Consider the following 12,758-nt stretch of genomic DNA (forward strand, 5'->3'; position numbering starts at 1 on the left):
GATATCTAGACAAGAGAGCCTCATTGAAATTGCAACAAGTAGTTCTGTGAAAATTGACTTTAAATCAGAAGCCCCTGCCAGATTTCTGGACAGGGCTGCGCTCAGAGTATCCTGCCTTGGCAAATCGTGCTGTTAAGACACTGATGCCCTTTGCAACCAGGTACCTATATGAGAGTAGATTCTCGGCCCTCACTAGCATGAAAACTAAATACAGGCACAGACTGTGTGTGGAAAATGATTTAAGACTGAGACTCTCTCCAATACAACCCAACATTGCAGAGTTATGTGCATGAGATATTAACCTGTGGTGAGTTATTCACTATTTTCGATGGACAAATAAAGTTTTATATGTAAGATGGTTACATAAAAAGCTAAATGATTATTATTATTTGTGCCCTGGTCCTATAAGAGCTCTTTGCCACTTCCCACAAGCCGGGTTGTGACAAAAACTCACACTCATTCTTATGTTTAATAAATGTATCATATTGTGTGTGTGTGTGTGTGTGTGTGTGTGTGTGTGTGTGTGTGTGTGTGTGTGTGTGTGTGTGTGTGTGTGTGTGTGTGTGTGTGTGTGTGTGTGTGTGTGTGTGTGTGTGTATGGCAGGCTTACAATGATGGCAAAAAAACTACAGTTGAGAGTGTACAGGACTGTGAAACGTTTGGGAACCACTGGGTTAGGGGAAGGAGAGGGGAAGGGGGGAGGGGCCGCGACAGCTAACTAAACAACATGTAATTTGGGGAACCCCCCAGAGAAACACTAGTAGTGAAAAGCACAGCACTCACACCAGCAATCTGGAATACAATCTACATATTCTGTCTCTACGTTCACAGCTGTCTGACTGCAATAAACCATTAGGAGATGAGATGAGAGGAGATACAGGAAGAGAGTATGTGTGCATGCATGCGTATGTTCTGCCCCCCCTTACACCCCACCCCCCAGTGGCCCAGCCTATCTGTTCAAACAGCCTCCCTCCCTCCCTGCCTGTCTCCTTGCCTGTCTCCCTCCCTGCCTGTTTAAGCCCCTCTATGCCTGTCTCCCGTCCTGTCTCAGCCCCTCCATGCTTCTCTCCCTGCCTGTCTCCCTGCCTGTCTCATCCCCTCCATGCCTCTCCCCCTGCCTGTCTCCCCCTTCCTGTCTCAGCCCCTCCATGCCTCTCTCCCCTGCCTGTCTCCCTGCCTGTCTCAGCCCCTCCATGCCTCTCTCCCTGCCTGTCTCCCTTCCTGTCTCAGCCCCTCCATGCCTCTCCCTGCCTGTCTCAGCCCCTCCCTGCCTGTCTCCCTTCCTGTCTCAGCCCCTCCCTGCCTGTCTCCCTTCCTGTCTCAGTCCCTCCCTGCCTGTCTCCCCCTCCATGCCTCAGTCTCCCCTGCCTGTCTCCCTGCCTGTCTCAGTCCCATCCTCTCCCTGCCTGTCTCCCTTCCTGTCTCAGCCCCTCCATGCCTGTCTCCCCCTGCCTGTCTCCCTGCCTGTCTTCTTGCCTCTCCATGCCCCTCCCTGCCTGTCTCCCTGCCTGTCTCAGCCCCTCCATGCCTGTCTCCCTGCCTGTCTCAGCCCCTCCCTGCCTGTCTCCCTTCCTGTCTCAGCCCCTCCATGCCTGTCTCCCTGCCTGTCTCAGTCCCTCCCTGCCTGTCTCCCTGCCTGTCTCAGTCCCTCCCTGCCTGTCTCCCTGCCTGTCTCAGTCCCTCCCTGCCTGTCTCCCTTCCTGTCTCAGTCCTCCCTGCCTGTCTCCTGCCTGTCTCAGTCCCTCCCTGCCTGTCTCCCTTCCTGTCTCAGTCCCTCCCTGCCTGTCTTCTTGCCTGTCTCAGTTCCTCCCTGCCTGTCTTCTTGCCTGTCTCAGTTCCTCCATGCCTGTCTCCCTTCCTGTCTCAGTCCTTCCCTGCCTGTCTTCTTGCCTGCCTGTCTCAGTCCCTCCCTGCCTGTCTCCCTGCCTGTCTCAGTCCCTCCCTGCCTGTCTCCCTTCCTGTCTCAGTCCCTCCCTGCCTGTCTCCCTGCCTGTCTCAGTCCCTCCCTGCCTGTCTCCCTGCCTGTCTCCCTGCCTGTCTCAGTTCCTCCCTGCCTGTCTCCCTGCCTGTCTCAGTCCCTCCCTGCCTGTCTCCCTGCCTGTCTCAGTCCCTCCCTGCCTGTCTCCCTGCCTGTCTCAGTCCCTCCCTGCCTGTCTCCCTGCCTGTCTCCTTGCCTGTCTCAGTCCCTCCCCTGTCTCCCTGCCTGTCTCAGTCCCTCCCTGCCTGTCTCAGTCCCTCCCTGCCTGTCTCCCTGCCTGTCTCAGTCCCTCCCTGCCTGTCTCCCTGCCTGTCTCAGTCCCTCCCTGCCTGTCTCCCTGCCTGTCTCAGTCCCTCCCTGCCTGTCTCCCTGCCTGTCTCAGTCCCTCCCTGCCTGTCTCCCTGCCTGTCTCAGTCCCTCCCTGCCTGTCTCCCTGCCTGTCTCAGTCCCTCCCTGCCTGTCTCCCCTGCCTGTCTCAGTCCCTCCCTGCCTGTCTCAGTCCCTCCCTGCCTGTCTCCCTGCCTGTCTCAGTCCTCCCTGCCTGTCCCCTGCCTGTCTCAGTCCCTCCCTGCCTGTCTCCCTGCCTGTCGTACAAGAACTTCCCTCCCTATATTGTTGCCTGTGTCTACCTCTGCCTGTCTACAAATCTGCTTGGGAGAAATAGTTTTGTCCACATCCCTGCCTGTCTCCCTTCCTGTCTCACAATCCACATAACCACACACCTTCCCCTGCATTTTGTACACACACACATGCCTGTAGACCTGTCACACATCTGGGGCTTTGCCACTTAGCCCCTTATTGCTTTTTGTCTCTGTCTCTGTGTGTCCCTGTTGTGTTGTGCCTGTGTTGTGTTGTGTGCCTGTGTGTGTGTGTGTGTGTGTGTGTGTTGTCTCTACAGTAAGTACTATGAGAGGGAGGCTCACCATGCTACACTGTGTGGTTCTACCATGCTACACTGTCTCTTCACTGTGTGGTTCTACCCTGCTACACTGTCTCTGCACTGTGTGGTTCTACCATGCTACACTGTCTCTGCACTGTGTGGTTCTACCATGCTACACTGTCTCTGCACTGTGTCTCAGGTTCTACCTGTCTCCACTGTCTCTTCACTGTGGTTCTACCCTGCCTGCACTGTGTGGTTCTACCATGCTACACTGTCTCTGCACTGTGTGGTTCTACCATGCTACACTGTCTCTTCACTGTGTGGTTCTACCATGCTACACTGTCTCTTCACTGTCTGGTTCTACTATGCTCCACTGTCTCTTCACTGTGGTTCTCAGTCCCTGCCTGCACTGTGTGGTTCTACAATGCTACACTGTCTCTGCACTGTGGTTCTACCATGCTACACTGCCGCTTCACTGTGGTTCTCCCTTCCTGCTGCACACTGTGTGGTTCTACCATGCTACACTGTCTCTTCACTGTGGTTCTACCCTGCTACATTGTGTGGTTCTGGTGTGCTACACTGTGTGGTTCTACCATGCTATACTGTCTCTTCACTGTGGTTCTACCCTGCTACACTGTGTGGTTCTACCATGCTACACTGTCTCTTCACTGTGTGGTTCTACCATGCTACACTGTCTCTTCACTGTGTGTTCTACCATGCTACACTGTCTCTTCACTGTGGTTCTACCATGCTACACTGTATATTCACTGTGGTTCTACCATGCTACACTGTCTCTTCACTGTGTGTTCTACCATGCTACACTGTCTCTTCACTGTGGTTCTACCATACTACACTGTCTCTTCACTGTGGTTCTACCATACTACACTGTCTCTTCACTGTGGTTCTACCATGCTACACTGTCTCTTCACTGTGTGGTTCTACCCTGCTACACTGTCTCTTCACTGTGTGTTCTACCATGCTACACTGTCTTTTCACTGTGGTTCTACCATGCTACACTGTCTCTTCACTGTGTGGTTCTACCATGCTACACTGTCTCTTCACTGTGGTTCTACCATGCTACACTGTCTCTTCACTGTGGTTCTACCATGCTACACTGTCTCTTCACTGTGTGGTTCTACCATGCTGCACTGTCTCTTCACTGTGTGGTTCTACCCTGCTACACTGTCTATTCACTGTGGTTCTACCATGCTACACTGTCTCTTCACTGTGGTTCTACCATGCTACATTGTCTACCATTCACTGTGTGGTTCTACCATGCTACACTGTCTATTCACTGTGGTTCTACACTGCTCACTGTGTGGTTCTACCATGCTACACTGTCTCTTCACTGTGTGTTCTACCATGCTACACTGTCTCTTCACTGTGGGTTCTACCAGGCTACACTGTCTCTTCACTGTGGTTCTACCCTGCTACATTGTCTCTGCACTGTGGTTCTACCATGCTACACTGTCTCTTCACTGTGTGGTTCTACCATGCTACACTGTCTCTTCACTGTGTGGTTCTACCATGCTACACTGTCTCTTCACTGTGTGGTTCTACCATGCTACACTGTCTATTCACTGTGTGGTTCTACCATGCTACACTGTCTATTCACTGTGTGGTTCTACCATACTACACTGTCTCTTCACTGTGTGGTTCTACCATGCTACACTGTCTCTTCACTGTGGTTCTACCATGCTACACTGTCTCTTCACTGTGGTTCTACCCTGCTACACTGTCTCTTCACTGTGTGGTTCTACCATGCTACACTGTCTCTTCACTGTGGTTCTACCCTGCTACATTGTCTCTGCACTGTGGTTCTACCATGCTATACTGTCTCTTCACTGTGTGGTTCTACCATGCTACACTGTCTCTTCACTGTGTGGTTCTACCATGCTACACTGTCTATTCACTGTGTGGTTCTAACATGCTACACTGTTTTCACTGTGTGGTTCTACCATGCTACACTGTCTATTCACTGTGTGGTTCTACCATGCTACACTGTCTCTTCACTGTGGTTCTACCATGCTACACTGTCTCTTCACTGTGTGGTTCTACCCTGCTACACTGTCTCTGCACTGTGTGGTTCTACCATGCTACACTGTCTCTGCACTGTGTGGTTCTACCATGCTACACTGTCTCTGCACTGTGTGGTTCTACCATGCTACACTGTCTCTGCACTGTGTGGTTCTACCATGCTACACTGTCTCTTCACTGTGGTTCTACCCTGCGACACTGTGTGGTTCTACCATGCTACACTGTCTCTGCACTGTGTGGTTCTACCATGCTACACTGTCTCTTCACTGTGTGGTTCTACCATGCTACACTGTCTCTTCACTGTGTGGTTCTACCATGCTACACTGTTTCTTCACTGTGGTTCTACCCTGCTACACTGTGTGGTTCTACAATGCTACACTGTCTCTGCACTGTGGTTCTACCATGCTACACTGTCTCTTCACTGTGGTTCTACCCTGTTTCTGCACTGTGTGGTTCTACCATGCTACACTGTCTCTTCACTGTGGTTCTACCATTCTACATTGTGTGGTTCTCCATGCTACACTGTGTGGTTCTACCATGCTATACTGTCTCTTCACTGTGGTTCTACCCTGCTACACTGTGTGGTTCTACCATGCTACACTGTTTCTGCACTGTGTGGTTCTACCATGCTACACTGTCTCTTCACTGTGGTCCTACCATACTACACTGTCTCTTCACTGTGTGGTTCTACCATGCTACACTGTTTATTCACTGTGGTTCTACCATGCTACACTGTCTCTTCACTGTGTGTTCTACCATGCTACACTGTCTCTTCACTTTGGTTCTACCATGCTACACTGTCTCTGCACTGTGGTTCTACCATACTACACTGTCTCTTCACTGTGGTTCTACCATGCTACACTGTCTCTTCACTGTGGTTCTACCATGCTACACTGTCTCTTCACTGTGGTTCTACCCTGCTACACTGTCTTTTCACTGTGGTTCTACCATGCTACACTGTCTCTTCACTGTGGTTCTACCATGCTACACTGTCTCTTCACTGTGGGTTCTACCATGCTACACTGTCTCTTCACTGGTGGTTCTACCATGCTACACTGTGTGGTTCTACCATGCTACACTGTCTCTTCACTGTGTGGTTCTACCATGCTACACTGTCTATTCACTGTGGTTCTACCCTGCTACACTGTGTGGTTCTACCATGCTACACTGTCTCTTCACTGTGGTTCTACCATGCTACACTGTCTCTTCACTGTGGGTTCTACCAGGCTACACTGTCTCTTCACTGTGGTTCTACCATGCTACACTGTCTCTTCACTGTGGTTCTACCATGCTACACTGTCTACCATTCACTGTGTGGTTCTACCATGCGACACTGTCTCTTCACTGTGTGGTTCTACCATGCTACACTGTCTCACTGTGTGGTTCTACCATGCTACACTGTCTCTTCACTGTGGTTCTACCATGCTACACTGTCTATTCACTGTGTGGTTCTACCATGCTACACTGTCTCTTCACTGTGGTTCTACCATGCTACACTGTCTCTTCACTGTGGTTCTACCATGCTACACTGTCTCTTCACTGTGGTTCTACCATACTACACTGTCTCTTCACTGTGGTTCTACCATGCTACACTGTCTCTTCACTGTGGTTCTACCATGCTACACTGTCTATTCACTGTGTGGTTCTACCATGCTACACTGTCTCTTCACTGTGTGGTTCTACCATGCTACACTGTCTCTTCACTGTGTGGTTCTACCATGCTACACTGTCTCTTCACTGTGGTTCTACCCTGCTACACTGTCTCTTCACTGTGGTTCTACCATGCTACACTGTCTCTTCACTGTGGTTCTACCCTGCTACACTGTCTCTTCACTGTGTGGTTCTACCAGGCTACACTGTCTCTTCACTGTGTGGTTCTACCATGCTTCACTGTGGTTCTACCATGCTACACTGTCTATTCACTGTGGTTCTACCATGCTACACTGTCTCTGCACTGTGGTTCTACCATGCTACACTGTCTCTTCACTGTGTGGTTCTACCATGCTACACTGTCTCTTCACTGTGTGGTTCTACCACGCTACACTGTCTCTTCACTGTGTGGTTCTACCATGCTACACTGTCTCTTCACTGTGTGGTTCTACCATGCTACACTGTCTCTTCACTGTGGTTCTACCATACTACACTGTCTCTTCACTGTGGTTCTACCCTGCTACACTGTCTCTTCACTGTGGTTCTACCATGCTACACTGTCTCTGCACTGTGGTTCTACCATGCTACACTGTCTCTTCACTGTGGTTCTACCATGCTACACTGTCTCTTCACTGTGTGGTTCTACCCTGCTACACTGTCTATTCACTGTGTGGTTCTACCCTGCTACACTGTATATTCACTGTGTGGTTCTACCATGCTACACTGTCTCTTCACTGTGGTTCTACCCTGCTACACTGTCTCTTCACTGTGGTTCTACCCTGCTACACTGTCTCTTCACTGTGGTTCTACCCTGCTACACTGTCCCTTCACTGTGGTTCTACCATGCTACACTGTCTCTTCACTGTGGTTCTACCCTGCTACACTGTCTCTTCACTGTGGTTCTACCATGCTACACTGTCTCTTCACTGTGGTTCTACCATGCTACACTGTCTCTTCACTGTGGTTCTACCCTGCTACACTGTCTTTTCACTGTGGTTCTACCATGCTACACTGTCTCTTCACTGTGTGGTTCTACCCTGCTACACTGTCTCTTCACTGTGTGGTTCTACCATGCTACACTGTCTCTTCACTGTGGTTCTACCATGCTACACTGTCTCTTCACTGTGTGGTTCTACCCTGCTACACTGTGTGGTTCTACCATGCTAACTGTCTCTTCACTGTGTGGTTCTACCATGCTACACTGTCTCTTCACTGTGGTTCTACCCTGCTACACTGTGTGGTTCTACCATGCTACACTGTCTCTTCACTGTGGGTTCTACCCTGCTACACTGTATATTCACTGTGGTTCTACCATGCTACACTGTGTGGTTCTACCATGCTACACTGTCTCTTCACTGTGGTTCTACCCTGCTACACTGTCTCTTCACTGTGGTTCTACCCTGCTACACTGTCTCTTCACTGTGGTTCTACCCTGCTACACTGTCCCTTCACTGTGGTTCTACCATGCTACACTGTCTCTTCACTGTGGTTCTACCCTGCTACACTGTCTCTTCACTGTGGTTCTACCATGCTACACTGTCTCTTCACTGTGGTTCTACCATGCTACACTGTCTCTTCACTGTGGTTCTACCATGCTACACTGTCTCTTCACTGTGTGGTTCTACCATGCTACACTGTCTCTTCACTGTGTGGTTCTACCCTGCTACACTGTCTCTTCACTGTGGTTCTACCATGCTACACTGTCTCTTCACTGTGGTTCTACCATGCTACACTGTCTCTTCACTGTGTGGTTCTACCATGCTACACTGTCTCTTCACTGTGTGGGTCTACCCTGCTACACTGTCTCTTCACTGTGGTTCTACCATGCTACACTGTCTCTTCACTGTGGTTCTACCCTGCTACACTGTCTCTTCACTGTGGTTCTACCCTGCTATACTGTCTCTTCACTGTGGTTCTACCATGCTATACTGTCTCTTCACTGTGGTTCTACCATGCTACACTGTCTATTCACTGTGTGGTTCTACCCTGCTACACTGTGTGGTTCTACCATGCTACACTGTCTCTTCACTGTGTGGTTCTACCATGCTACACTGTCTCTTCACTGTGTGGTTCTACCCTGCTACACTGTCTCTTCACTGTGTGGTTCTACCCTGCTACACTGTCTCTTCACTGTGTGGTTCTACCCTGCTACACTGTCTCTTCACTGTGTGGTTCTACCCTGCTACACTGTCTATTCACTGTGTGGTTCTACCCTGCTACACCTCTTCACTGTGTGGTTCTACCATGCTACACTGTCTCTTCACTGTGTGGTTCTACCATGCTACAGTCTCTTCACTGTGGTTCTTGCTACACTGTCTCTTCACTGTGTGGTTCTACCATGCTACACTGTCTATTCACTGTGTGGTTCTCCCTGCTACACTGTGTGGTTCTACCCTGCTACACTGTCTCTTCACTGTGTGGTTCTACCCTGCTACACTGTCTCTTCACTGTGTGGTTCTACCCTGCTACACTGTCTCTTCACTGTGGTTCTACCATGCTACACTGTGTGTGGTTCTACCATGCTTCACTGTCTCTTCACTGTGTGGTTCTACCATGCTACACTGTCTCTTCACTGTGTGGTTCTACCATGCTACACTGTCTCTGCACTATGTGGTTCTACCCTGCTACACTGTGTGGTTCTACCATGCTTCACTGTCTCTTCACTGTGTGGTTCTACCAGGCTACACTGTCTCTTCACTGTGTGGTTCTACCATGCTACACTGTGTGATTCTACCATGCTACACTGTCAGTGAAGGTGTGGAAACAAGGAAGGGAAAATGAGGAAGGAAAATGAGAACCCTGGATGTATTAACTACATAATGTCTATACATCAATATTACATCACTGCTTTCACATATTTCTCCTGTAGATTGGAGGTAGTGCTATGAGGTCAGGTGTAAGGGGTAAAAGTTCAAAGGTCAATCAGTACCTGATGACCTCTGCCTGCTGTGTGAGCTGCTCCTGGACCTTCCGGCACACCTCTCCGGCCGTGGCGTTGACCTTGCCGATCTTGGTGAAAAGGGCGCCGATCTTGTCGCTACGCAGGAAGCCCGCCGCTCGCCGTTTCAACAGGTGGCTCAGACACGCCTCGATGGTGCCTGGAGGAGAGAAGGAGAGAGCATTGTAGAAGACCGCAAACAAAGAAAAACCTTCTACAGAATTAGTGATCATAGCCTGACAAGTGAAACCAGATGCCATCAACAACAAACAATTGCCAGAGAGGACAGACTGTCATCACTATGTGTCAGGAAGCCAGAGAGACTCTGTCATCACTGACAGACTCTGTCATTACTGTGGGACAGGAGACATGGAAAGTGTAAAACACTATACAGAAATATATAGAGAGAGGGAGCAAGACAGAGAGGGAGGAGAGTTATAGAAAGAGACAGAGAGCGAATGCTATTTGGCCATAAACAGAGAGTACACAGAGGCAGAATACATGTCCACTGTGACTGACCCAAAATTAAGGAAAGCTTTGACTATGTACAGACTCAGTGAGCATAGCCTTGCTATTGAGAAAGGCCGCCGTAGGCAGACCTGGCTCTCAAGAGAAGACAGGATATGTGCTCACTGCCCACAAAATTAGGTGGAAACTGACCTGCACTTGCTAACCTCCTGCCCAATGTATGTCCATATTAGAGACACATATTTCCCTCAGATTACACAGACCCACAATTTTTTTTTTTAAACAAATACTATTTTGATAAACTCCCATATCTACTGGGTGAAATACCACAGTGTGCCATCACAGCAGCAAGATGTGTGACCTGTTGCCGCGAGAAAAGGGCAACCAGTGAACAACAAACACCGTTGTAAATACTACCCATATTTATGTTTATTTATTTTCTCTTTGTACTTTAACTATTTTTACATCATTACAACACTGTACATTTACATATGACATTTTAATTGTCTTTATTATTTTGGAACTTCTGTGAGTCTAATGTTTACTGTTCATTTTTATTGTTTATTTCACTAAGAGTTTATTATCTATTTCACTTGCTTTGGCAATGTAAACATATGTTTCCCATGCCAATTAAGTCCTTAAATTGAAATTTAATTGAGACAGAGAGAGAGTGAGTGAGAGAGAGACAGAGAGAAAGGAGAGAGAGAGACAGAGAGACAGAGACAGAGAGAAAGAGAGACAGAGAGAGAGAGACAGAAAAGAGGACATAAAGAGAGAGAGAGACAGAGACAAAGAGAGACAGAGACAGAGAAACAGAGAGAAACGAAGACAAAGAGAGACAGAGAGAGAAACAAAGACAGAGACAGAGACAGAGACAAAGAGACAGGGAGAGAAACAAAGAGAAACACAGAGAGAGAGAAAGAAAGCTCATTAAGTCAGAGAGTGGAACCAAGGTAGAAGAGAAACACAATTTCCTTCAGAGTCACTGTGTGTGTGTGTGTGTGTGTGTGTGTGTGTGTGTGTGTGTGTGTGTGTGTGTGTGTGTGTGTGTGTGTGTGTGTGTGTGTGTGTGTGTGTGTGTGTGTGTGTGTGTGTGTGTGTGTGTGCACATCTGCCCATGGTGTGTGTGTGGAGCACATCTGCCCATGGTGTGTGTGTGGAGCAGATGAATCATCTAAGTGGTAGCTAAGTGCTTTCCAATGAGAGCACAGCATGGACGAGGCCAGATATCTTTCCTAAAGTTCCCTGAACCGAGTCCGATGGGCCCAGACATTATGCATCAATAACTAGAGTACAGGTAGGGCCTGTTTCTTCATCAATAACTAGGGTACAGGTAGGGCCTGTTTCTTCATCAATAACTACAGGTAGGGCCTGTTTCTTCATCAATAACTAGGTAGGTAGGGCCTGTTTCTTCATCAATAACTAGGGTACAGGTAGGGGCCTGTTTCTTCATCAATAACCAGGGTACAGGTAGGGCCTGTTTCTTCATCAACAACTAGGGTACAGGTAGGGCCTGTTTCTTCATCAATAACTAGGGTACAGGTAGGGCCTGTTTCCCCATCAATAACCAGGGTACAGGTAGGGCCTGTTTCTTCATCAATAACCAGGGTACAGGTAGGGCCTGTTTCTTCATCAATAACTAGGGTACAGGTAGGGCCTGTTTCTTCATCAATAACTAGAGTACAGGTAGGGCCTGTTTCTTCATCAATAACTAGGGTACAGGTAGGGCCTGTTTCTTCATCAATAACTAGGGTACAGGTAGGGCCTGTTTCTTCATCAATAACTAGGGTACAGGTAGGGCCTGTTTCTTCATCAATAACCAGGGTACAGGTAGGGCCTGTTTCTTCATCAATAACTAGGGTACAGGTAGGGCCTGTTTCTTCATCAATAGGTAGGGCCTGTTTCTTCAATAACAATAGGGCCTGTTTCTTCATCAATAACTAGGGTACAGGTAGGGCCTGTTTCTTCATCAATAACTAGTGTACAGGTAGGGCCTGTTTCTTCATCAATAGCCAGGGTACAGGTAGGGCCTGTTTCTTCATCAATAACTAGAGTACAGGTAGGGCCTGTTTCTTCATCAATAACTAGGTAGGGGGCCTGTTTCTTCATCAATAACTAGGGTACAGGTAGGGCCTGTTTCTTCATCAATAACTAGGTTACAGGTGTTTCTTCATCAATAGCCAGGGTACAGGTAGGGCCTGTTTCTTCATCAATAACTAGGGTACAGGTTGTTTCTTCATCAATAGGTAGGGGCCTGTTTCTTCATCAATAACTAGGGTACATCAATAGGTAGGGCCTGTTTCTTCATCAATAACTAGGGTACAGGTAGGGCCTGTTTCTTCATCAATAACTAGTGTACAGGTAGGGCCTGTTTCTTCATCAATAACTAGTGTACAGGTAGGGCCTGTTTCTTCATCAATAACTAGGGTACAGGTAGGGCCTGTTTCTTCATCAATAACTAGGGTACAGGTAGGGCCTGTTTCTTCATCAATAACTAGGGTACAGGTAGGGCCTGTTTCTTCATCAATAACTAGGGTACAGGTAGGGCCTGTTTCTTCATCAATAACTAGGGTACAGGTAGGGCCTGTTTCTTCATCAATAACTAGGGTACAGGTAGGGCCTGTTTCTTCATCAATAACTAGGTAGGGCCTGTTTCCCCATCAATAACCAGGTACAGGTAGGGCCTGTTTCTTCATCAATAACTAGTACAGGTAGGGCCTGTTTCTTCATCAATAGCCATCAATAACTAGGGTGTTTCTTCATCAATAACTAGGGTACAGGTAGGGCCTGTTTCTTCATCAATAACT

At 48.4% G+C, this 12,758-nt stretch overlaps 1 protein-coding gene across 1 annotated transcript in view; it reads right to left on the reverse strand.

Moving 5' to 3' along the window:
• Positions 1-12,758, reverse strand: part of LOC135546711 (small G protein signaling modulator 2-like) — a 137,654-nt gene that overhangs the window by 86,912 nt on the left and 37,984 nt on the right. The window contains 1 exon segment of the mRNA XM_064975345.1: positions 9,475-9,643. Within this exon segment, the coding sequence (XP_064831417.1) occupies positions 9,475-9,643 (169 nt within the window).

The sequence above is a fragment of the Oncorhynchus masou genome, chromosome 9, assembly GCF_036934945.1.
Source record: "Oncorhynchus masou masou isolate Uvic2021 chromosome 9, UVic_Omas_1.1, whole genome shotgun sequence".
Taxonomy (NCBI): domain Eukaryota; kingdom Metazoa; phylum Chordata; class Actinopteri; order Salmoniformes; family Salmonidae; genus Oncorhynchus; species Oncorhynchus masou.